The 27,130-nt window shown below is 38.4% G+C and overlaps 1 protein-coding gene and 1 long non-coding RNA gene across 5 annotated transcripts in view; one reads left to right on the plus strand and one right to left on the minus strand.

Annotated features, from left to right (window-relative positions):
- Nucleotides 1-4,320, minus strand: part of LOC111098816 — a 31,949-nt gene extending 27,629 nt beyond the window's left edge. For all 3 annotated transcript variants that reach the window (XR_005369668.1, XR_005369666.1, XR_005369667.1), the window contains exon 1: nt 4,155-4,320. This is a non-coding gene — a long non-coding RNA (uncharacterized LOC111098816). The remainder of the gene's footprint in view (nt 1-4,154) is intronic.
- The window catches only part of GARS1 (glycyl-tRNA synthetase 1), a 43,670-nt gene continuing 20,406 nt past the window's right edge, over nt 3,867-27,130 (plus strand). The window contains exons 1-8 of one of the 2 annotated variants that reach the window (XM_038557230.1): nt 3,867-4,094; nt 13,656-13,757; nt 14,529-14,631; nt 15,625-15,766; nt 17,493-17,581; nt 18,435-18,511; nt 21,937-22,082; nt 24,245-24,394. In XM_038557230.1, the coding sequence (XP_038413158.1) occupies nt 3,867-4,094; nt 13,656-13,757; nt 14,529-14,631; nt 15,625-15,766; nt 17,493-17,581; nt 18,435-18,511; nt 21,937-22,082; nt 24,245-24,394 (1,037 nt within the window). The remainder of the gene's footprint in view (nt 4,095-13,655; nt 13,758-14,528; nt 14,632-15,624; nt 15,767-17,492; nt 17,582-18,434; nt 18,512-21,936; nt 22,083-24,244; nt 24,395-27,130) is intronic. The other variant, XR_005369665.1, reaches the window with a different exon arrangement.

The following is a 27,130-nucleotide window of genomic DNA, read 5'->3' on the forward strand; positions in this document are numbered from 1 at the left end:
GACCCAGGATCATGACCTGAACCGAAGGCAGACACTTAACCGACTGAGCCACCCAGGCGCCCCATGTTGCATTCCTATATACCAACAATGAAGCAGCAGAAAGTGAAATCAAGAAAACAATCTCGGGGTGAGACCCATGGAACAGAAATAGAAAACCCAGAAATAAACCCACTATTATATGGTCAAAGCAGAAAAGAATATACAATGGGAAAAAGACAGTCTCTTCAACAAACGGTGTTGGGAAAACTGAATAGCTATATGCAAAAGAATGAAACTGGATGACTTACAAGTAAATTTAAAATGGATTAAAGAGGGCAGCCCGGGTGGCTCAGCAGTTTAGCGCCGTCTTCAGCCCAGGGCCTGATCCTGGAGACCCGGGATCAAGTCCGTCTGCCTCTTTCTCTCTCGCTAATAAATAAATAAAATCTTAAAAAAAATAAAATGGATTAAAGACCTAAATGTGAGACCGGAAACCATAAAAATCCTAGAAGACAGCACAGGCAGTAATCTCTGAAATTGGCTGTAGCAACATTTTTCTAGGTATGCCTCCTGAGGCAAGGGAAATAAATGAAAAAATAAACTATTGGGACTACATCAAAATAAAAAGCTTCTGCACAGCTAAGGAAACAATCAACAAACCTAAAAGGCAACCTACAGAATGGGAGAAGATATTCGCAAATGAAGGGTTAGTATCCAAAATATATAAAGAACTGATACTATCTATCATTTGCCTCCAGAGGTGGATAGAACTGGAGGGTATTATGCTGAGTGAAATAAGTCAATCAGAGAAGGACAAACATTATATGGTCTCGTTTATTTGGGGAATATAAAAAACAGTGAAATGGAATAAAGGGGAAAGGAGAGAAAATGAGTGGGAAATATCAGAGAGGGAGACATAACATGAGAGACTCCTAACTCTGGGAAACGAACAAGGGGTGGTGGAAAGGGAGGTGGGCGGGGGTGACGGGCACTGAAGGGGGCACTTGATGGGATGAGCACTGGGTGTTATGCTATATGCTGGCAAACTGAGCTACAATAAAAAAAAAAAAGTCTTTCTCCCTAAAGCATAAAATACAAAAAAAAAAAAAAAAAAAAGAACTGATACAACTCAATACCCCAAAACCAAATAATGCAATTAAAAAAAGGGCAGAAGACATGAATAGACACTTCTCCAAAGAAGACATACAGATGGCCAACAGACGAATGATTAAAATAAAAAACACCAGAAACAAGTGTTGGTGAGGATGTGGAAAAAAAGGAACCTTCTTGCACTGCTGTTGGGAATGCAAACTGGTGTAGCCACTGTGAAAAATAGTATGGAGGTTCTTCAAAAAATTAAAAATAGAACTACTCTATGATCCAATAATCACACTATTGGGTATTTACCCCCAAAATATAAAAATACTAATACGAAGGGATATGTGCACTCCTATGTTTATCACAGCATTATTAATAATAACCAAATTAGGGAAACAGCCTAAGTGTCCCTTAATTGTCCCTTAATAAGTGAATGGATAAAGAAGATGTGGTGGATATATATACAATGAAATATTATTCAGCTATAAAAAGAAAAGAATGAAATCTTGTCATTTGCAACAAGGACAGAGCTAGAAAGTATAACGGTAAGTAAAATAAGTCAGAGAAAGAAAATACCACATGGTCTCACTCATATTTGGAATTTAAGAAACAAAATAAATGAGCAAAGGAAAAGAAAAGAGACAAACCGAACTTCATTAAGTTACATGTTAAAACGGCCTCTGCTCCCAGCTCACATTCTGGTCCTCCACTCAGTAGTTATATGACCATGGCCAAGTTACTTATATCTTAGTGCTCTGAATCTTGAACCTATGAAATGGGAATTACTACAGAGTCTATTTCATCAGATTGTGAATAAATTTACAAGAGGTGAGTTAGAATGTTAATTTGTACATAGTACACCTTCAGTGAATATAACCTATTTTTATTGTCTTGTAGATGTAGCTTCCTATGGGAAACCACTTAGGGAATTCTGCTAAGGGCCATGTGGACCTACTGAAGTGTCCTGAGCAGATGAGCAAGATGCACAGCTTTGCCTTTTAGAAATAATCACTGAGGCAGCAGTAGGGAGATGCACTGGAGGGGGGAAAACAGATTTGGAGACTAGAGCTGGGACTGTCCTCACGAGAAAACCCATGAGACATTATTGATCTAAAGTACAACAAATACATATGGAATTATATTTAAAATACACAGAATTTGAATACGTTTTAATAAAAATGTAAATAAAAGTATATGTACAAGTTAAAGTTGTTTTCCAACTTTAAAAACATTAAATTCAAAATTATCTATTAAAATGAAGCCAGATATGGGGCGCCTGGCCTGGGTGGCTCAGTGGTTGAGCATCTGCCTTTGGCTCAGGTCCTGATCCCATAGTCCTGGTATCAAGTCCTGCATCAGGCTCTGCACAGGGAGCCTACTTATGTCTCTGCCTCTCTTGTGAATAATTAATTACGAAGTCTTAAAGTAAAATAGAATAAAATAAAATAAACCCAAATAATTGTGATAAATATCAAATCTTGACATAAAAGTTTTAAAAGTACAAATTGCTTAATATTACAGAAGGTTCTCCTGCACCTGCCCTGCTTATGCTCAACTGTCAGTACTTTTCCAGAACCACGAATGGGAACAGGAAGAGAATATGGACTTCGATAGTACTGGGAAAGGCAACAGGCAACCCCATTCTGGTGAGCCTGTCTACTCTCTCCCAAACTCCTGGGAATTTGGAAACTTTTGGTCACAGGCAATGTGTGTATGGTTGGCTTTAGTAGACGCCATCAAACAGTTCCTTAGAGCGGCTGTATCAGTCCACAGTCCTCTCAGCAGTGTGGGACAGTCCCAGAGCCTCACTTGGCATTTTTCTATCACTTTCATTTTAGACATCCTAGTGGTTGTGCACAATGCTATTTCCATAAACCAACCCTTTCTTTAATTTCCTATTCCCTCTCTGGAAAGGGACTCCAGCTTTGCCTGCTGACCCGCGTTTGGGGTCAGAAGCCAGGGAAGAAAGCCATGTCTGGCAAGTCATCCATGACTTGGGGTGGGGGAGCCCCGAGCACAGGACTGGCAGGTGCGGCAGGGGCAGGTGCGGCAGGTGTGCGGAGGCAAGGCCTGGTGGAGGGGGGCGGAGGGAATCGCAGGCACCTGGATGCTCAGCTCCACTCCCCTCCCTGCATTATCTTGTTTCTTGGTCTTTCCTCCTCTCTTTGCCTCTTGCCTTTCCTCATCTCTGCTGGTTCAAATCCTGCTCACCCTGCAAAGGTTGCTCAGGGCTCACCTCCAAAAAGCCCTTCCCATGAGGTCGAGGCAGGGGTGGGGTGTGTATTAAAATGGGCAAATCATTAACGTCTTTTGTGCCTTCACACGAGGAGCATGAGGGCTTGAGCAACATGGACTCTCCGTCCCTGATGTGTTAGGAGGCTTCACGCGGGCAGACGTGTGTATTCCCGCGGGCGAGCCCCAGCATCCGCGCCCCAAGCCTATGTGCTGCGAAGGTCCTCGCGCGTCTCGGTCCGCTCTACCGGAGTGGCTGGCGAGGGGCCCGGCCCATCTTCGTGCAGATCTGTCGCCCGGGTGTCCCCTGAGGTCCCGCCGCCCTCCAGCGCGCCCAAGGTAGAGAGGGTGGCGCATCCCGTGTCGAATCTGCGGGCGGCCGAGCCGGCGCCGCGTCGTGGGGTGCGGAATGTGCGGCTGCGCGCGCGCCGCGGCGTTTACGCGGCGATTTCATCATGCTCGTGGGAGGGGGCGGGCCCTGCGCGCGTGCGCTCCTGCGCGCCTGCGCACCGCTTCCGCCCGCCCGCCCGCCCCGGACCGCCCAGGCTCGCCGGCTCATGCCCTCTCCGCGTTCGGCGCTGCTCCGAGCCGCCCGCGCCGCGCTGCTGCTGTCCCTGCCGTCCCGGCTGCCGGCCCGGCCCGCTCCTCTCCCGCCCTGCCGGCCGCTCAGCGCGCCCGCCCGCGCCGCGGCCTCCTTCCCCGCCGCCGCCGCCCGGAGCAGCAGCATGGACGGCGCCGGGGCTGAGGAGGTGCTGGCCCCTCTCAGGCTCGCGGTGCGCCAGCAGGTACGGGCATTCCGCGGCTCCCCGGGGCCCGGGCTCTGCCCCCCCCCCCCCTCGAGGTACCTCTCTCCTTCATCCGCGGGTGGCCCTTGGTCCCCTAGGGTCTTCGTCGCCTCCGCCGCCCTGGACTCGGGTCCCCGTGTGCGTCGGGCTCCTTCCTCGCGGGCCCCCTCGGGGTGTCCTCCGACCCCCCGCGGCCCTCCGCTCGCCCTCGGCTCTCCTTCCGGCCCGCGGCCGCGTGTGCGCCCCTCCGGCCTCGGGCGGGGCCGCAGCCCGCGCGCTCCCCCCACCCCCGGCCTAGCCCAGTATCCCCCGCTCCAGGGTTCCGGCCTCTGCGGTACCCTTTGTGCCACCCGGGGGGCGAGGTCCTGATTCATCCCGGGTCACAGCGGAGCTGTCGGTTCTGTCTTCTTATTGCTGGACACCCCCCCCCCTTTTTTTTTTTTAAATCGTCAGGATGCTTTGGATCAAGCGTTTCCTCCTTGACATCTCCCTTCACTCGGTGCTTAGGTCTCAGCCACATAGGAGGCTGAGAAAATAAGTTGAAACGTGGAGAGGAGGTGTCCCAACTTCTCTCTCTGATCGTGATGGGAGTTGGTCGCCCTTCGCTCGCTCCTGTCATCTTCTCCGGGTTCCCAAGGGACAGACGATTTGGGATTGAGTGAGCTTTACGCATCGCAAACCTGGGAGGACTGTAAAATGTTGCTGAGTTACCTGGGCGAAGTCAGCCATCCATCCTCCTTATACAACATTTTGAAATGTTTTGATTTTTTTTGGGGGGGGGTTGGGTGGGAGGAAGTTTCGTGAGCTGGAGGGCTTGATGATTGAATACAGGCCTCCTTTTCCTAGGGCGCGGCGTGAATATTGGAATGTAGGGAGGACGAGGGAAAAGATCAGCTCGAGTGGATGCTCACATCCAGTGAGGCAAAAAAAGCCAAAAACTTGGCACAGGACTCGGGTGTCGGTGACCTAGTAGTAAAATACCAAACGGGGTTTCTTCCGCGCGAGTGCCTGATGCAATAACTTGCCTTAGCTCTGGAGGGTGGAACCCTGCCTCGGAAATGATTTTTTTTTTTTGAGCAGAGTTGCCAAAAATTAAGCAGATTTCTGCCACTTTGTGATGTCGACTTCTCTCCACTTAGAGCCTGTGATCCAATAAGTATTTGTCTTGAAATTTCATTATAAGCTTAATTTTTCCTTGTTGTTGGTATCAGACTACCGTGTATGCTTGTTTTCTGTTTCCCTCCACGGCAATCTACCCAAATAAAATGAGGTGTGGTTCCTTTGTCCTTTCTGTAACTCTCAGTCCTCCCCCCCACCCCATATCCTTTACTTGAGGAGGGAGACTACATCTAATTTGGAAAAACACACACCCAAACCCCTCCCTCTGCCACGTTAGCCTGAAACTGCAGCGCAAAAGTGTCCTTACCATGTTGTAGTAAGACTGTGGAGCTAGTTAACTGAAGTAAACTTTGATCCTGCAACGACCTTCTGATGTGATTACTATTTAGTGTGTTGTTTATGTTGGCTCCGGTTTTTTGTTTTGTTTTGAGAACTTTTCAGATTTTTTTCCCTGAAGATGTAAGTTAGTTCTTGTAAGTTAGAGTTCTTTTTCTCTTTCTCCAGGACCACACGTGTATCGGTTAGCTACCTGGAACATTGAATTGCAGATTCCAGTGTCAGCTGGAAGAGAATTTAACTTTTTCTTTCTTTCTTTCTTTTTTTTTTCTTTTTAAAGATTTCATTTATTCATTCATGAGAGACACACACAGAGAGAGAGGCAGAGAGACACAGGCAGAGGGAGAAGCAGGCTCCATGCAGGGAGCCCAATGAGGGACTCTATCCCGGGTCTCCAGGACCAGGCCCTGGGCTGAAGGCGGCGCTAAACCGCTGAGCCACCGGGCTGCCCTGGAAGAGAATTTAAAGATTATCTAATTAAAGCTAGCTTTCTTTCTTTCTTTTCTTTCTTTTTGTGTTGCTTATGAGGAAATGAGACATTGTCACATCTATCCATTTGACATCTATTCTTTGTGAAGTTTGCACCATTGAAGATGTTCTTGGAGTGGGATTTTTAAGGCACTTAACAACCGGTCTTCTTAGTGGCATCTGTTTTATGTAAATTTGCTTGACTACATGGATGCTGTTGCTTTTTAAAGGTTTGGCTTGTTAATTGATCGAAATGTATTTTCCCATGGCATTTTCTTAGTTATTTCATGGAGAATTCGTTGTGGAACTTGTAGGAGGGCTTCAGAGCATCTAGAAAACACATTCGTTGTTTGATCAAGGGCGCCCTGGGGCACTTAAGGTATATATAATTTATATATATTTATATATAATCTCCATCCCCAACTTAGGGCTGGAACTCAGGACCCTGAGATCAGGAGTCGCATTGTCCACCAACTGAGCCAGCCAGGCACCCAGGGCAACTGAATTTATAAAAAAAAGTCGGGAATTAGGGCACCTGGGTGGCTCAGTTGGTTAAGCATCTGACTGTTGGTTTCTGCTCAGGTCTTGGAATCAAGTCCTCTGTCAGGCTCCTTGATGCTCAGTCTGCTTAAGGTCCTCTTCCTTTCCTTCTGCCCCTCTCTTGGCTTGTGCTCTCACTCTCGCTCTAAAATAAATACATCTTTAAATAATAAAATAAAATGTTATTTTTAAAAAAGTTGAGAATTAGCAGTGTGGCCAGCCTTCATTTTGCCAAATAAGATTTTTTTTAACCAAATAAAATTAAAAAAAAAAAAAACTAGTATAATCCTCAGACTACCATCTACTTTCCCCCTTTTTTATAAAGAAATTGTATTTTAATACAAAAAAGATTATAACTCAAAAAAGGAGCAGTCTTTTTTTAAGGTTTTATTTATTTATTTATTTTAAGATTTTATTTATTTATTCATGAGAGACAGAGAGAGGGGCAGGGACACAGGCAGAGGGAGAAGCAGGCTCCATGCAGGAGCCTGATGTGGGACTCGATCCTGGGACTCCAGGATCACGCCATGAACCAAAGGCAGGCACTAAACCGCTGAACCACCCAGGGATCCCTTAGTATTTGTTTTTTGTTTTGCTTTAGAGTGTCTTTGATGGAGCAGCAAAAATTATTAATTTTATTAAATCCAGACCTTTGTTCATACACCTTTTTGGTGTTCTGTGTGACAAAATGGAAATATGCATAAAGCATACAGAAATATGATTGAGGAAAAACACTTGTATGATTGAGTTGCAAGCTCAACTGTCTTATTTTCATGGGACACTATTTGTCTAATTCACTTTGGATACTAAGCATTCATTTTCTGAAAAATGAGTGAAGTGTGCCTGTGATTTCAAGAAAACAACTGATAGTATTTGTAGGCAATACTTGAATCAGGTTTTTGGTTAATTTTAGAATTTTGGAAACCTTACCTGCTGCTGCATGAGCTTAGCAGCTTCACAGTACTTAACAGACTTTTCTGATGGGATGAGTAGTGTTATTAACAAATGTACTTTTTTTGATATAGTGTAATAAATGGGTCAGTATCTAGAAGATCTACATAACTCAGTTATCTAATATTTTCCAAATGATCAATGCATGATGTTATAGAATCAAGTATTGGTAAAAGATTTATTCAGAGTCTAAGATACATTAATGGATTTAATATAACAGAGTATAAAAAGTTCATTGGTATAGCTTCCAATTTCACATTGCTAGTAACCTTTTAGAAATAACCTTTAAGAAACTACCACTTGTCAGAATTTTGGTATAGTCTAAAAGAAGAATATCCACAGTTATTTCAAAAAGCTTTTAAAACTCTCCCTTTTCTAACTTAAGATATTCTTTGTATACTTCACCATTAAAATGGTATATTGCAAGAGAGGCAGATATGCAAATCTAGCTATCTTCTGTTAAGCTAGAAATAAAGAGATTTGCAAAATTATAAAACCCACTCTCACTTTTTATTTCATTTTGGAAAATACAATTATTTTCACAGAAATGTTACTGTTAGCACATTGGCACATATTGGGCTTTTATTATTTAAATGAATTAATATTTTAAATTTGCATTTTAATTTCTAATATAGTAAAAATTGGTAGAAATAGCCCACAACAACAAAACTTTTTGGGATCCTCAGTAATTTTAAACTGTATAAAGAGGTTCTAAGACCAAGAAATTGTGGAACTGATGTTTTAGAGGAATGGAAGTATCTGATTTATATGAAGACAGATTTGGGCCCTTGTCTGGAATGCAGCCCCCCACAAGCTCCCATTCCCCTCAGCCTGTTTTTCCCTTTACAGCTCAGTGTTTTCTCCTATCCTCTCATTGTCTCCGCTTTCTCATTTCTCATTTATTCATTTTTTCCACTGCTCTCTGCCTTTGGCTCTACTACTGCCTTTGTCTGGAACCCTAACAGGTACTTTTCAATGATCATCATTTTACCTATCTTCAGCATTTAATTGTGTTGATCACACTTTCCTGTCAAGAATGCTTCCCCACCCCCAGCTTTGTCTAAACAGGAAGTGAGATTCTGTAGCTGAAGAAATATGTATCTCAAGTCTCAATACAAACAGGATCTATTGAGATGACTTTCACTTGATCTGGAGATTTAGGGAGGAACTGGTGTAGAGATTTGGTGATATAGTTTCAGTTTCATTGCTTGGAATTAAGAGGTCACTCAAATGATTTTGGTGGATATTGCTTGATGCTCTACCATAGTAATTAATGTGGAGAAAAGCAGCCAAGAAGGACCTTTGTTTTTTTTTTTAACTTGTTGTAAACCTTTTTTTTTTTTTTTTTTTTAAACTGTCAAGATAAACGTTTTTGCAGAATTGCTGGTTGGGTCTCTTTATACCATTGTATATTTTTGTGTTGCTGTGTCTAGTTATAAAAATCTAGCCTACAGGGCACCTATAAGCCCTAAAAGTGTAGGCTATAGGGTGGCTCAGTTGGTTAAGTGTCTGACTCTTGATTTCAGCTCATGATCTCAGGGTCCTGGGATCAAGCCCTGTGTCAGGCTCCGGGCTCAGTGGGGAGTCTGCTTAAGATTATCTCCTTCCCTCTTCTGTCTCTGCCCCACTTCCCCAGCTCTCTCTTTCTCTCTCTCAAATAAGTAAATAAATCTTTAAAAAAAAATGTAGTTGTATTTCTAGAGTTTGGATCTATTAGCTGATGTTCAGCTGTTCAGGAAAACATTAAAATGAGATAGTTCATGTGAAGTGCTGAGAATGCTGCCAACAGTACATATAGTGAGTAAGTTCTTGCTAACTTAGGTATTGCTCTGGGATGATTGTAGTTTATTGGGATGCTAGTTTTACCAAAACATTGCTGGCATGGAGCTCACATTTTCTTGTGATTGCCAGTTTGATAACATTCTGCACCTTTCGGGGAGGATTGATGTCTGAATTTGGTGAGATAGGATGCTAGAAAAGCCTTTTTAGTGCTTTCTTGGGAGGTCTTTTGTAGTGATTTACTGTCTTCCACGCTAATGGTAGGAATAGATGTGTGAATAATATTACTTGTGTTTTAGTATTTCAAATTTTCTTTTGCTCTGATTGGGAAGACAGATGAAACTCACGTCGTTGTTGTAGTAGTAATAAGACTTAGGGTGAAGAACCCTGGATTTTTCTCTGCTTTGATTTTCTAGACTAAGAGTGCCCACTAAACCTCTTGCTTAATCCACAAAGGGAAAATGAAAAGTTTATGAAGTTTCTGCCAATGATTATAAAACATTTGGGAATCTGAGATGAACTCAATCTTAACAAGAGTTTTCTACCTACATATGTGTAAGTAAAGCTAATTAATGAGGAAATGTTTTCTTGTTGATTTTTTTTGGCTGGCTGAATATGTACCATGATATATATGAAGGATCTGTGAAGAAGATCCCTTGGAATGATTTATGTAATAGCTATTCTGTTTAATGATTGCAGGCTGTTAGTTCTAATATATGTCTTTATGGTAGGAATTTATCCAGGAACTAAACTTTATCTTAAGGGTGGTTTAGAGATAGTCATGATATTTCATGTCACCTTCATTCAGCACACCCAATGCATGCATGCAAGCACAACCCAAAATATAATTGAGTGGTGAACAGAGAAGGGAGAAAAAGAATTAGAAAATAGGACTCTATCTGTATTCCATCTTTAGATCACCTCCAATTCTTCTGTTTTCAGGATTGGATCATTATAAATCATGGTTTAATTATTCTGTTATTTAGGATAAGCATGATTATTTCCTTTCTTTTTTTCTTTTCTTTTTTTTTATTATTTCCTTTCTTTACTGCGTTTTACAGAGGATTAACTTAGTGAGGACTCCTACACTTGTACTTTTTTTGTTTGTTTGTTTGTTTGTTTTTTAATAGCTACACTTTCTTTGTTGTATGTATTCTGTGCTGGAACCTTAAAAGACCCCCAAAAAATTGTTTTAGGGAAATTTATTTAAAAATTTTCCTTCCTTGTGGCTTTGCTTGCTAGTGTTCTCTTAGAAGTTTCAAAAGAGAAGGTAGATTAAGTGTGTGGGAGTGCTAACCTTTGACACATGGAGGATAGATATTCAGAACTACTTGCTTCTTTCAGACATTCAAAAAGAACTACCATTTGCTGCTTTTCAAAACAAAGGCTCTCACAGAGTTCTTATCCTCATCAAAAGCTCTGTTAGTGAACATTTGTAAGATAGGTGTTCTGATAGGTAGAGGAAAGGAAAAGAACCACTGAGTGAGTAAAGAAATAAGTCAGTAGATATTTACTGCATCATAAGTGCTTTGTACTTTGCTAGGTTTAGGTTGTGATATCAGTCAACAAATATTTGACACACGCAGTGTCCCCTTTTACATCAGATATTTTGGAATTCCCCATTATTCTCCAACAATGAAATTCATACAAAATATCTACCCTGAAAGTAAACATTATTGAAGGCTTGGGAGTAGGAACAGTCACGAAATTAGAAATGCTTTGTGCTTGTGAAAAGATTTACAAAGGTGGGAGAGAAATGACATGAATTAGGGTAGGTTGCGGTGTATCTTAGCATAGACACTTTTGGATGAGAACCTTATAATGTTTTAGCAATCTCATTTTGGGGTATAAAAGGGAGAGAGTAGATTGAAATTTGAAAATGACCAGATATTGGAGATAAAGAAGGATAACTTGATGTTTCTTGTTTGGGAAATGGTAGATTTGGTTGTTGTTAACAAATGGAAGGCAATACTTAAAAGAAGGAAAAGAAGGAACAAGTGTAGGGCAGAGAAAAATAATTTAGTTATAAACCAGTTGGATTTGAAGTATTTGAAAAGTAACTCAGCCACTTCAAAGTTGGGGTGTTTTATAGCATGATAACTATAATTTTTTGTGTCTACTGTTTGTTAGGTACTATTAAAAATATCGTACTTAAATTGTTTTATTCACTCTATAACAGTTCAGTGAGTATTGTCATCAGTTCAGTGAGTATTGAACAGTTGAGGAAAGAAGCTCAAAAAGGTATCAGCTTGCTCAGGATTTCACAATTAGCTAGAGGGCATAAAACCTCTAAAAAGCCTTTAATTCCTCATAAATACAATGTTTTACAGACTTGTCTAGATATAGGTTTTTGTTTTGTATATTGTTTGGATTTTATGGTGCTTCCTAAATCTGAGAATTCAAGTGTTTGAGCAATTATAGAAAAATTCATAGTCATTATCTTTTTTTTTTTTTTTTTTTTTTTAAGATTTTATTTGTTCACGAGAGACAACAGAGGGAGGGGCAGAGACCTAGGCAGGGGGAGGAGAAGCAGGCTCCATGCAGGGGGCCTGATGTGGGACTTGATCCCGGGACTCCAGGATCACTCCAGGATCACGCCCTGAGCTGAAGGCAGATGCTCAACCACTGAGCCACCCAGGCATCCCTCATTATCTTTTCAAATAGAACCTCTTATGGATTTTCTTTATTTTCTTTGAGAATTCTGGTTGGATGAGTGTCAGACTGTCTTTTTTCTGTCTCATTGCCCTGTTTGTATTTTTAAATCTTTGTCTCTCTGCTCCATTAAATGGATTACGCATGGATAATTTCTTTAGATCTGTACTGTAAATCACTAATTCTCTCTTAAACCTTGATCTGCTATTTAACCTGTCCAGTGAGTTTTTAATTTCAGTGATTTATTTCTAGATGATCTACGTGATTCGTTTTCTCTTTGCTTATTTATTTATTTACCTATTTTGACGTGTAGGTGACACACGTTATATAGGTGTACAAAGTAGTAATTTGACAAGTTTATACGTTATGCTATGCAAGTGTAGTTACCATCTGTCACCATATAATGCTATTGTAATACAATTGATTGTATTCTGTATGCTCTTTTTTTCTTGTGACATATTCATTCCATAACTAGAAGCCTCTATCTCCCACTCCCTTTCCCCCATTTTGCCCCTTCCTCACCCTTTTGTTGTCTCTTTTAGACCTGAACCTGTGCAGTTCTTTTGCAAGTTTCCTGATTGTTTCTTATAGTCTGTTCTTTGCTCCTGTTTTTGACTTTTTTTTTTAATGTCCTGAGCATTTAACAATTGTATTTGATCATTTTAATACTTTCGAGGGTCTAATTCTGTTGTCATTTCCAGTGAGTCTCCCCTATAGTGGCTTTTTTCTGCAATGGGTTTTTAAATTTTGAATTGAGTGCTTATTATTTTGGTTACCTTGATCTGTGGCAATCCTAAAAGGCCTGTGTGGAAGGTCTGCTTCTCTAGAGGGCAGTTACTTCCTTTGGGAACTCAAAGGCTCTATCAATTTGACAACTTTAATTTCTCGACTTGAAGTTTCCTAGGTCATGTAGGTAATGTTCTGTTTGTTTGCTTTTTCAGATTACTTATTTCACCACATTACCATGAGTATGGGAATCAGTATACAGGTGGTAGGTTGTTGGAAGTGAATGCGGTATTCTAGAGTAATTAGCAAGGAAAAATTCTACCAAGAAAAGAGCAGAGGAATGAGTCAGTTGTGACTAAGAAGAAATGGTCAAAGTAGGTGGGAAACCAAAAGGGTTGTTTTTGTAGGTAGGAGAGAGATTCAGGAGAGGGGAGAGTCGTTTGTTTGTTTGTTTGTTTATTGATTTATTTATTTAAAGATTTTATTTATTTATTCCTGAGAGACAGAGAGAGAGAGGCAGAGACACAGGCAGAGGGAGAAGCAGGCTCCATGCAGGGAGCCCGACGTGGGACTCTATCCCGGGGTTTCCAGGATCATGCCTTGGACTGAAGGTGGCGCTAAACCACTGAGCCACCCAGGCCGCCTGGGAGAGTCGTTTATTTATTGGTTGTGTTCTCAGTACTAACCTTGTTTCATAGTTTTTATCAATGCTTTCCTCTCCTCCTTTTCCACCTGTCTTCTCTCTCAAAAGGAAAAAAGAAAAAAGCACACTAGTACTAATCACCCTTAGAACATAGTTATTTGTATACTTTGTGTATTTTGCTGGATTATAAATGCTAAGGGCAAAGACCTTCAGTTATTTATAATGACATCTCACATAATAAACATTCTTACACAGATACTTTTTAAAAAGACATGCTTAAAAACACATTCATTACTTTTTTGACTTTTGAAACCAATCCTGAATATAAACTGTCTTTGTTGACTTAGGGAGATCTTGTACGAAAACTGAAAGAAGATAAAGCACCCCAAGTAGATGTAGACAGAGCTGTAGCTGAGCTCAAAGCCCGGAAGAGGGTTCTGGAAGCAAAGGTGAGTCTTGGGATCCTAAAAGGGGAATGTAAATAGGTACAGGATTGTTCATCTTTATTTAATCTCTTTAGGTGGGAAAGACCTAAAAAAGTTTCTGAGCAAGTATCAGTATCATTTGCTTTATCTCTGTTTAGCCAGCATGGCTTCTCCTCCTCTACCTGGCAGATTTCTCATGCTTTCACACCGTCTCTTACAACATCACGTCTCTTACAACATCACGTTGTCTGTGAAGCCTCTATGACTTCTGACCTACCCCTCCCCAGAATCCTGGATTTGATACACTTCGTGAATTTCCCTGGAAGGCATTGTGTTTGCTCTTCGTTTTGTTTCATTTTGTTTTGTTCTTGCCCTTCCTTATGAATTCTATGCTTGGAAATAATGGTTATGTATTAAATATTTTTTCTTTTAAGGAAAGGGTGTATCTATCTGATACCTCTTCTCAAATCTTTCAAACAATAAATCTCCCATCACCAAACTGAAATAGTTTGGAGTTCCAAGTCTCACTACAGTGATCCATTAAAAATTCAGATACTGCTTATCAGTATCTGCATCTAAGTAAGCTTAGTCTTCCTATTCCTAAATAATTAAAGGTATCTTTTCTGTAATTAAAAGGGGAAAAAACCCTAAGGATTCTATTTTTTAAAGTTATCAAAATTTTGTCTGTTAAATTTTATATTGAATTTGGCTATGGAATCAATGGAATTCACATATATAAATTCATATTTCTTCTCATCCCTAATCACACGTTTTCTATTTAAAAATCCCTTACAGGAGCTAGCATTACAACCCAAAGATGACATTGTAGACAGAGCAAAAATGGAAGATACCCTGAAAAGGAGGTTTTTCTACGATCAAGCTTTTGCTATTTATGGAGGTAGGGGATTAATGATAGAGCAGTTATGTTGTTGGTTGGTTTAATATTCTTAAATAAAAAAAAACTTGGCTTTTCAGTTGATACCTAATTGTATCAGGTCACATAAAACAGAGTATTTTGCCCTTGTTTGTTTAAAATTGGCCACTTGGTGTAAAATCTGTTTATTTCTTTCTACTCTACTTATTCTCAAAGACTGCTTTTTTCCATTAGGATGTAGGGAATTGTTAGGAGGCCAAGTAGTAAGCATTTAATATGTTCCTGTGCCTATCAGATAGACTCTTCTTAGGAGCAGTCAGGGGCCGTTGTAACACTGAACTACTATACTGTGCCTCTCCACACAAGGGGAGTGATAAGCCAGGGTCCCTAGATTATTCTTCATGGCAACTGTCAGGAGAAAACATTCTTCATGGATATATAGGTAAATCTGCATCCTTCTGAACACTGTATGAAGGTATAGGCAAAGATAATTCATTGATTAAATGTGCAGTAGTATCTTTCATAGTCAGTGGAGATCATTATACCGGTGTTAGACTTTCAGTACTTTACCATTGAAACTTGATTCGAGTTTGGTTAAGCAGATCTCTAAATGTTTAACTTTTTGAGGTTTAAATATAGTGGCTCATATATCCAAGAATAAATTAGAGAATTGGGTGCTAAAATTCATCATTGTTATCAGCTGATGCAACAAGTTAGTTCTATGGCAGAAAACTGTAGTCTGTTTTTCATTGTTTCTCATATATGGAGGAACATCTTTTCCCTTTAGTTTTTTACTAATCCTACTTGAAATTCTTAATATGGAGATAGTAAATGAAGCAAGAGTTTTTAATTTTACTTCTGTAGCTAGCTGGAAGTAAGGCTTTTCTATATTGAGGGGCTTGAATTATTGACCTTAATACCTTTTTAGGGAATATGTGAAGTTTTACAGTTTCTCATGTCTCCTCGCTTTCATTTGCTGACAGTGACAAGGTAAAGTTCCTTATTCATATTTTATAGGTGTTAGTGGTCTGTATGATTTTGGGCCAGTTGGATGTGCTTTGAAGAACAATATTATTCAGACCTGGAGGCAGCACTTTATCCAAGAGGAACAGATCCTGGAGATTGATTGTACCATGCTCACTCCTGAGCCAGTTTTAAAGTAAGATTTCTACTTTGGCGGCTGAAATTCATTAATATGTGTATTTAAGTAACTTCTGATTACTAAACATATTCATTGTAAAAATGTAGAGTATAAAGAAAAACAAAATATACACCTAATGTTTATAGACAGCCATGTCAAAATTATTGTGTTTATCCTTATTGTCTTCTTTCTTTGTAAGTCCTTGTATATACATCAGTGTTAGCACACTGCTTTTTTAATGTAATATAGGTGAACATTTACTTATATCATTAAATATTAATATTCTTCTAAAGCATTTTTAATGACAGCATAATATTTTCTCATAGATATACCACAGTTTCTTTAGCTAGTACCATATTGTAGGCATTTAAATTGTTCCTTGGGTACCTGGGTGGCTCAGTTGGTTAAGCGGCCAACTCTTTAGTTTCAGCTCAGGTCATGATCTCAAGATCCTGGGATTGAGCCCCACGTCAGGCTCTGTGCTCAGCAGGGAGCCTGTGTGAGGTGTGTCTCTCTCCCCCCACCCCCGCCCCTGCCCTCATTTTCATGTATGTGCGTGCTCACTCTCAAATCTTAAAAATAATTTGTTTCTGATGTTCGAGTCCATTGAACATCCTGATGGATTTTGTGTATATGTGATTATTTCCTTACTCTAAGTTTTTAGAAGTTCTGGGCAAAGGTGTGTATACACTTATAATTACTATTTGTGCTGAAGTGTTAGTGCAGAAATTTAGGTCATTCCTACTAACATTGAAATCAGGGCAGGATTTGTAGAATATAAAACGAAAGAAGAAGAATTCTTACATTTTGTATCTCTCATCACTTCATTGTATTTTTTAAAATATTTTATTTATTTATTTGACAGGCAGAGCCCACAAGTGTGCTCATGAGTGGGGAGGAAGGGTAGAGGGAGAGGGACAAGCAGACTCCCTGCTGAGCAGGGACCTTGATTCTTGGCTCGATCCCAGGACCCTGAGATTATGGCCTGAGCTGAAGGCTGACGCTTAACTGATTGAGCCACCCAGGTGCTCCTCATCATTTCATTTAATGCTGCCTGGTAAAGAGCCCATTTTCACTGTTTAGATCCTTTGGGCTCTCTCAGTAATTTCAGCCAATAAAAACAAGATGAATTCCTGATGATGGATCTAAAAGATCAAGACAACCTTTTCCTTAGCTACTTGCTCCACTAATAGGAACTGTGTAAGAGATAATACCAGTGTCCATATAGTGTTCAGTGGCAGAAGACGCTTTCCTTAAGATTTATCATGAATTTATCATGAATTCTTTCCTAGTCAAGTTCCCCATGATTTTGACCTTTGCTTAGATCACTAGTAATGGGATCTAAGCATTAGTAATTAATTCATTACATAATGAATTAATTGATTTAACTCTTGAATTAATTGATTCTGTAAGATAGCACGTACTTTATGACAGCTTATAAAAGAGTGTAATCCAGTTGAAGTCTTTTTCCTGTGGAAAGGAAGAGCTTGGGGAAAGGGTGGGGATAGATTTGAGGAAGAATTTTCTCTGGCCTAAATTATTATCTACCATGGATGTATCACTATATATATATGTGTGTGTATATATATATATATATATATATATATATATATATGAGCTTCCATCTTTGATATACACAGATGCATGATATACTATTTAAACATGGTATACTATTGTCTTAGGAGGTAAAGTATGTATTAATTTGTATGAAAATAACAAATTGGCTTGGCATTTGTTAACTTAGGACCTCTGGCCATGTAGACAAATTTGCAGACTTCATGGTGAAAGACGTAAAAAATGGAGAGTGTTTTCGTGCTGACCATCTTTTAAAAGGTATGGTTTTTTCACTTCAGATAAATGTTCTTCCAAGTAAAAATGATCAAAACAAAGGGTTTAGATTAAACTTTTCTCATTTTTTTCTATGAGCTTGCTTTGGCAGAGTGTATACTCATTTTTTCTATTAAAATTTTTTTTGGGCATAACACAGAGTAAAGTGCATAGATTGTAATTAAACATACAAGCAGACCTCATATTGCACTCCACTTACTGTGCTTTATAATACTATGTGTTTTACAAATGAAAGGTCAATTTGTCAAGCAAGTCTATCAGTGCTATTTTTCCAACAGCTTTTGCTCACTTTGTCTCTCTCATGTTTCGGTAATTCTTGCAATATTTCAAACTTTATTATTATATTTGTTATGGTGTTCAGTGATTAGGACTCATTGAAAGCTCAGGTGATGGTTAGCATTTTTTTTAGTAATATATATTTTAATAAAAGTATACATTTTTTAAAGATATAATGCTATTGCATATTTAACAGAGTACAGTATGGTGCAAACAACTTTTATATGCACTGGGAAACCAAAATGTTCGTTTGATTTGCTTTATTGAAATATTTGCTGTATTGTGGTGGTTTAGAACTGAACCCACACTATCTCCAAGGTATGCCTATACAACCCAAGTCCCTTATTTAACAAAAAGTAGTATATGATAATTAGAAATTCTAAGTTAGCAAAAGAATCAAGGTAGCATCACGATTCTCCCTGTAAAATCAGCCATGGAATTTATATAAAGTAAGAACATTATCCTTGTATTCATTTTCTTACCTTTCCAGCACTGAAACTCAAAGTACATTGTCCTTTTATCCATTGATTGAAATTGACATGTACCAACACTGTTCTTATAGCTCATTTACAGAAATTGATGTCTGATAAGAAGTGTTCTGCTGAGAAGAAATCAGAGATGGAAAGTGTCTTGGCTCAGGTGAGTACTTTAGAGATGTTATCATAGCAACTCAGGTAGGTGTTGTCTTTCAGTGTTTAGTGACTGTTGAATTCCACGTTGTGCTGACCCAGGCCACGATTGTAAGGAAGGGGAATTTACCTTCTGTCTCTCTCTGAATTTTTGTTTTCTTCTCTCTCTACTTTTTGTGACTAACACTTTATTTTACCCCAAACTAGCAATTCAGTGTAAATAGGCATGAAATTTGTTCTGTCTCCTTGGAAACCAATTTTCTGGATTTAATAGCAAAAACCAGAGGCATCACTATGAATAGTGTTTAGTCTTGATGTGGAGATTTTGGGGCAGATCTCTTTTGAGCACTGTCTCATCAGCCACTTTGTCTGCTTCTGGTTGCACTGACCCTGGCTACATGGTATTATTCTTAGAACATGATGAGCAGGCCCCCTGCTTTTCCTATAGACTAAAAATTTTTTAACTTCTGTTTAAGTTGGCAAAATTTAGGGAAGACTTAAAAGAGACCATAGAAATAATGTTCTGATTTTTACCAAGAGCAGGAATACCCTCTATATCAGAAGTAGTTCTTATCCTTTTTTAGGTCACATGTCATTTTAAGAATATCATGAGGAATGCCTGGGTGGCTCAGCAGTTGAGCGCCTGCCTTCAGCTCAGGGCGTGATCCTGGGATCCGGGATCGAGTCCACATCAGGCTCCTAGCAGGAAGCCTGCTTCTCCCACTGCCTGTGTCTCTGCCCCCCCCCCCCTTTCTCTTTCTCTCTCTCTTTCTCTTTCTCTTTCTCTTCTCTCTTTCTCTCTGTGTCTCTCATGAATTAAAAAAAAAAAAAAGAATATTATGAAAACTGCACCTCTTTTCCCCAGGAAGATGCACAGGTCCATGTATATATATTGTCACCTCATGTATCCGTTTAAGCAAAGTACATTTCTTCAACACCATGTTTGATCATGAGGTCCACCAAGTCTCACCTCTTAAATATTATTTACTTGGGCAAAAATGTACATGCATACACACAGAAACCCGTGCTGTATTTATAAATATTTTCTTTATATTGGTATATAAATAGGTGAGGCTATATATAGGAATCCCTATCTCTGCTTTTTTTTTTTTTTTTTCATGACAGTTTATTGGGTATTTTTCAGCTGCTGCCTTATTTTCTAAAAATATGCTGATTTTTTTCTCCCTGTGATATCTGGCTTTCAAACAGTAGCTAAGAAATTTTCTCCTTCCTCATTTAAATTGAAAGAAACTCTTAATTTGGCTGTTGACTCATCTACCAATTTATTTTCGTCTTGTGAGGTATATTTTTCCTTTGCTTGAAGCTCATTGCTTTAGTATTGTTGCTCATAGTTTAGTTAATTAATTCTTGGATTTTGACACCATTATAGCTGAACATTCATTTCTCATTTCCTTTCTTTCCCAAAGGCATGACCTTTATTAGAAGAAATGAAAAGCCCTGCTAATTACCTCTAAATTACTGTTTCCCATTTATAATGTTAGACTTACTAAGATTTTGTGAATATGTGTTTTTGATCTTAACAGTTTCATTTATTTTTGAGTCAGTTGTCAGAGCAGGAAGTAATTAGCTGGTTTATTAAGCCATTTATAGTTTGAACACTGACTGTCTCATCACACATCCATGGTCTTAGGAGAACAATCTGTTTTTTTGGTTTTGATTTTTTTAGAGAAAATGCACATGTGCTGGTGTGGAAAGGTGCAAAAGGAAAGGGAGAGAGACTCTTAAGTAGGTTCCACACCCAGTGTGTAGCCCAATGCAGGAGCCCAAAATAGGGCTCAATCTCATGACCCTGAGATCATGACCTGATCTGAAATCAAGAGTCAGATGCTTAACCAACTGAGACACCCAGGTGCCCCAGAGAGCAATCTGTTTTTTGATTTGCCATATCAGATGTACGTACAAGCTGTCAATGTAACTAACTTTTATTGAAAATTTGGAGACTGTGGTCTAGTACTCAGTAATGGCCCTGGTGGATTTATGGCCAAAGGCCCATCTGTTTGCTTGATCAAATGATAGTGTTTTCTCCACCTGTTAGTGCCTATGATTCCTTTTCAGCTTTATGCAGCATGATGGTTTTCTTAAAAGGCACTGATTCACCCTCTGGTAGGAAGAGCTTTATTTATTCCTTTATGTGGATTCAGCAGCTCAGAACTGTTTTTCTTCTCTGTCCATTTGTGCTGACCCATCTCTGCATGTACCAGTTATTAAGTCATTTTTTAAGCTTTTTGTTATGACAAATTCAAAACATATACAAATAGAAAATAGTTTATTAAATACTTACATACTCATGAACCTGCTACAGTTTTATCAGATTTTGTTGAATCCTTCCCTGCTTTCCTGTCGTTTTCTCCAGGATTATTTTGAAGTACATCTATAACATCATTGTATTACATTTTCTCAAATGTTAACCAGTTTTTTTCTGTTTGAATTGGGATCCACATTAAGTCCATACTTTATGAGTGGTTGGTATAATTCTTAAATCTCTTGCAATCTGTAGGTTCTTCATCTCTAATTTTCCTTCATTTTCATTTAAAAAATTATTTTTTGAAGTTGAGACATTTGTTCTTTTTTTTTTTTGAGACATTTGTTCTTTAGTGTTTTCTACTATCTGGATTTAGCTGACTGCATTATTTTAGTGATGTTTCTACATCAGTAAATTTTGCTTTATGTCTACATTACTTATAATTTGGTAGTCAGGCGTATAGGCCCAATCAGATATTTTGGCAAAACAGTAAGTGGTATAGCATGTGCTGTGTGCCAGGCCCTATGCTAAGTACTTTATGTAGTTAATCTTCATAGTAAAGTAGATTCTATTTCCCTATTTCACAGATACGCAAATTGAGGCTCAGAGTAGTTAGGTAAGAATTTACTCTTGAGTCACGCAATCTGTAAATGGTAGAGTTGGGCAGTTTATCCACATTTTTCTGACTCCAGAGCCTCCATTCTTATGGTCTTGAGTTGATTTATCGATTTTGTTTCTATTAGGAGATTGTTTTTTAACTTTTAAATATTGTTCAGTATTAAATGGTTTGTCATAATCATTTGAAATTTTTGACTTGGAGGTCATGCACCATTTTAGAGGGTTTCACGATGATTACCATTGTATAAAAATTGAAATACACTGGAATAAGTAGACACGAATAGGAAATAATTTTTACCTCTAAGAGCTTTATATTTAGTAGCTTTATATTCAGTCCCAGAAAGATACTCCATTTCTCTAGAGTGGTAAATGGTAAAACTGATAAGTGAAAAGTGTGTGTGAGCTGGTTATGGTTTTAATTTGAGTTTTTTGAAGGTTAGATTAACTTGGATGTTCTTACTTTGGGTGACTTGATGGATGGGTTTTATATATACAATACTTTTATGCTCTGTTTTTTCCTGTCTTTTACGTTATTTTCTCTGCCTATCCTTTAGCTTGATAACTATGGACAGCAAGAACTTGGGGATCTTTTTGTGAACTATAATGTAAAATCCCCCAATACTGGAAATGATCTCTCCCCTCCAGTATCTTTTAACTTAATGTTCAAGACCTTCATTGGGCCTGGAGGAAACATGCCTGGGTATGTATCACTTATTCTTTATGTAATGAAATTACTAAAATTGCTTGTAATAAAAAGTAAACATCAAATCAGTCATGAAGGAAATTTTTTGAAAAATTATATATATATATATAGAAAGTATAGATAAGTATAGTAAGGAGAAATAATGACATATATTCTTAAATGCATTCCTTCTGATTATTTCTGAATGAAATTTGTGTGTGTGTGTGTGTATGTGATTTTTTTTTTTTTTTTTTTGCCACAAAATAAACAGGTCTGTGATAATTATGTCTTGTGATAGCTGTATAGGGCAGGAGAGATAGTTGAAGAATGATTTGAAAGTCACTGAACTTGTTGCTGAAGGAGACTTAGGAACCATTTAGTATAGATCAACACTGTCCAATAGAATTTTCTGCAGTGGTGTAAATGTTCTGTAATCTGTACTATCCAGTATGGTAACCACTAGACATATATGGCTGTTGAGCCATTGAAATGGAGTTAGTGCTTCTGAGGACCTCAACTTTGAAGTGTATTAAATTTAAACAGGCATTTCACTAGTGGTCTACCATATTGAACAACTTAGATTTAGCTTATTATTTAAAAGATGTGGTTTTAACAGTAAAGAAAGCTGTTAAACTGTTTACGGTATGATCCAGAACTAGAATGTGTATTTACAGATTCCTTCTCCATGTTAACAAACTTAGCCAAAGTATTTCACTTTATAACTTGAGATCTTTTTCTTACAGTCTCATTGTAGGGTAGTAGAGGGTAGGGGTAGGCTTTTGTTAGATGAATCTAGATAGATTATGTTTTCTGGAGTAGAAATGGAAGAATGGTAAAAATTTTGACAGAATGTATTACTGGAATTATTTTAGTCACACACTGTGTTGACTTGGGATATTTTATAGAAAGAGTCCAAAGATAAGCCTTTCATTTTGGCAGTACATACAGAAGGTCATTAAGTGGGCCAGACCCTCTGACCTATCATCCCACTCCTGGAAATTTATCTAAGGAAATAATTCAAAAGGAAAGGAAGCTATGTTTATCAAGACTATATAGATTCAAAGTACAAATAACCTATCTGTCCAAAAACTTGAGATGAGTAAATAAGTTATAGTAAAGTGGATCATTTTAGTAGAATACTCTGCAACTGTTAAATATGAGAAATTTTTGTGATTATTTCAAAAATGGAAAAATAAAGAATACATAATTTTATACATTCTTCTTATAAATCATGCACATAGGGGTACCTGGCTAATTGATAGCACATACGACTCTTGATCTCAGGGTCATGAGTTCAAATCCCATGTTGGGTGTAGAGTCTACTTATAAATAAATAAAAATTGAAAATCTCACAGCTTTTTTTAAAAAAAAAATTGTATATAAACTGTAGTTATACTTCTTTTGGATGAAATCTGGAAAGGGCCACCAGAATGAGGAGTTGGTGTGTTAGAGTGAGAAGAGGGTACAACTATATTTTATTTTTTCTTTAAAATTCTTTTCATAAAATATTTATTTTGAAGTAGGCTATTGGGAAAGCTTTCCTAATTGATATTTTTGCACAGAATATTTCCTGTAAAATTGAGAAGAGGGCAATGGTTATCATGTTTTATTTGCTTGGTTGTATCTTTAAAACATGGAGAAAAAGAGAAGAAGCCTCTGGCTGGAAATGTAGAATTACCAAAGGAGAAAATGATAAGGAAAATGTTGAAATTTGCCTGTTGTGATGATTGTGATGAGTGAGCTCTAATGTTAAGTGTGAGCCTATACTGGCTTCTTTGTAGCCACCCACCTATTCTCTAATATGTGGGTTATAAAAGGCATATATTTAGTCTTATTTTCAGAAGAATCTGAATTATTGTCTGCCTCCATGTAAATGATAAATTAGGTTTTAGCGACATTAAGAGAGAGGTATTTGACTTTTGACTCAACTGGACTGATGAAATAAAAGACATTTCTAATAGTAGTATTGTCATACCAGTTGATTGATTCATGCTCTGACACTTGCTTGAGAATGTTTGCTCCCAAGGAAAATACTCTTAAAACTTTTCTTTAGAAAGTATAGGTACTGTTTTGTGTGAAATTAGTATATTTAGGACTTTTAGGATTTGTATCTAGAGTTTCTGATTTTTGGAAAACATAATTTCTTTCCTTCTAACAGTCTGATTTATTTAAATTTATAGGTACTTGAGACCAGAAACTGCACAGGGGATTTTCCTGAATTTCAAGAGACTTTTGGAATTCAACCAAGGAAAGTTGCCTTTTGCTGCTGCTCAGATTGGAAATTCTTTTAGAAATGAGATTTCCCCTCGATCTGGACTGATCAGAGTCAGGTACTGCCCATATGATTCTCCAGTAAAATTCTTGAATGAGCTTGGCATTGAGTGGAAAAGGGAAGCTTTCTATGTTGAAACAATTCTGCTTCATTTTTGCATGACCATGTATTTATTTGGTCCAAAAGATTATGTTTTGTTTGTAATCTCTGGGACATCAGGTAGTTGTGAGTAACTAATGAGAACTTGGAGGGAAAGGAAGGAAGGTAAAGAATAGATCACGTTTCTCACCTGCTTCAAAATGATCTTTCACCCTTGTTCATCACATGTTTGGAGGATGGCAAGATCTTGATTGTCTAAACCAAGGCATTTTCTGGCAGTGGTGATGTATGTAACTCTAGGGTGAGGTGAGGACAGGGTGATGGTCATGAGGGGAGAGTCAAGCTGGGTGTCCAGGGCAAACAGTACTGTTGGAGTTGGGCCAAGGGTGTTTCCATAACCAGTTGACATTCCTCCAGATACTTGAGGTGCCTGTGTGGCAGGCCAGCTAGCAGGCTTGCTTCTCGAGAAACCTGTCTCTATTCTAATAACCTCTCTTTGCCAGATGTATCCAGGAATGTGTAGGAGGGCATATTAGTAATAAGTTATAGTTTTCTTTAGAAATTTACTATGATTTAGCTGCTTATGACTTAAGCTTTTTGTGATTTCTTTGTATTTTCTTACAGATAGCATCTCTTGATGTAATAAATTCCATATAAAAAATAAGATACATAGGTAAATTTAACTATCTTAGACTCCAGAAGGATTTTCTACAGCTCCATCACCCCACCCATCTCCTCTCTTTTCTTACTCAGTATAATCACAGACTTCTGTCATAGTACATCCCAGCCACTGACTCTACATCAAAGCACCCAAAGCATCTGCTTCATCTTTTAATCCCCATGACACCTGCTGAGGAAACACCCCTATGTGTTGACCAAACTGTTTCTTCAGGCCTGTGATTGGTCAGCTTTCTGGTCAAGAAAGGGGAGACTGCACAGAGAAGGAAGGACCTTACACGACTTAGAGAAATGGGGTGGGAGTGATTCTGCCTTCATGCGGATGGAAGAGGTATTCAAAAACTTGAATCAGCTATAATAACAATGAAAAACTTGTCAGGATTGAGTCTTATTCTACTTCCTGGCATCTGGGTTTTTCTGTCACTCTTTTTCCTTTTGTTTTTTGCTTTCCATCTGTTCCAGTAGTGTCTGCAAGCATGCTTTCAAAATACCAAGGAAGCCCGGTAAGGCTGACTTTGTCTAAAGCCAGTGTTTTGGAGAGGATTTATATAATATAGAGCAGCTCTTGGAAGTTACAGAAGGACCATGAAGTAAGGCAAAACCTGGGGCCTGAGGATTAGAAAGTGGTAAATTGACAAAGCAGCTCAGAATTGAGGAGTGATTCTAGGAGGTAACTGGTAAAAGGTCTGTGGAGCTTCTTGATATTTTATTCCTTGGCCATTTTCACTTTAAAGCATCCTGTCTGGATTCTGGCTGGTTTTTTGTTACATACATCTGTAAGATCCTGACTAGAAGTCCACTCATTTCCATGAGCTAGTATGCCCATGGTTTTTGTTCCACAGATAAGGCTAGGATTTGTTTAGTGTTGTGATTTCTTTCTTGATTTCTAGAGTTGTCCAGTGATTAGTCTTTGCATGGCTATGATTTCTTTTATTTAGGTTGGGAGTATTAGACTGTTCATGTGAAATTTTTAAAAATCTATTTTTATTTTGATTGGCTGTTTCTGTCTTATAGACTATATGTATTGTAGTTCTCCACAGCTCAGGTATAGTCTCTGAACTAAAGACAAGAGACCGCTGGTAAAATCACCATTGGTGTTGATTTCCATCTCCTGTCTGTGAGCTGGGATTATTTGACAGAACAGATGGAAAGGCTTTGGCAGCAGATTATCTGGGGATTCTGGGCAGGGCCCTTATTTTGATTTGATATCTTGCATTTTAGATGTTCTTTTGCTATCAGCCAGGCTATAAGTTATGTGAGGACAGACATTGTGCTTCTTTGTCTCTATCATATTTCTCTGCACACATATGATGTTTGGTAGTGGTTGAAAGACAAGACGTAGGTGCTATAGGACCAAAGAAGAAATACTATTAAAAATTTTAAAAATCAGAGTTCTTTTGCAATGCATTTCATGTATTTTTAGAATCCATTTAAGCAATTTTTCATTACTTCTAAAACATCTGAGATAATCATGAAAGTGCACTAGTAAATGTGTGTGGAGGAGTGCGTTAAAAGAAGAGAGATTTGATTTTGACTCATAAAATTAACTTAAAATACTTTTCCCCCAATAGCTACTTAATTGCCATTCAGAGAAATCTCTTTGGGAAACCATTACTATATGCATATTTATTTCATCATTATGCAGTTAGCTTGATGCAAGCCTGTTCAATTCATGTCTTATGTCCTCTGCCTTGAATAACATTTTATTCAAAAAGCTGTTACTCTAAAGAAGCCAGCTGTATGGTGCCATTATCAGTCATTTACTTGTTCAGAGCAATAAAAAGTAAGAAACCAAACTACTATAAAAGCTCTAAAGAACAATTTCACTTCACTTTTAATTTCCCATTCTTTGAAAAGGAAATATCAGGAACTTCACTTAGTATGTATTTATAAAGACTTGCTAGTGCTATAAAAGAAAATCATTTTATTTGGAAGTCACTATCCAGTATGTCTTTTCTTTTTTGTGTCTAACATTTAAGTTTCCCTAATATTTAAAAACTGTATCAGGCTTTTCTTT

Source organism: Canis lupus, chromosome 14, assembly GCF_011100685.1.
Source record: "Canis lupus familiaris isolate Mischka breed German Shepherd chromosome 14, alternate assembly UU_Cfam_GSD_1.0, whole genome shotgun sequence".
Classification (NCBI taxonomy): Eukaryota; Metazoa; Chordata; class Mammalia; order Carnivora; family Canidae; genus Canis; species Canis lupus.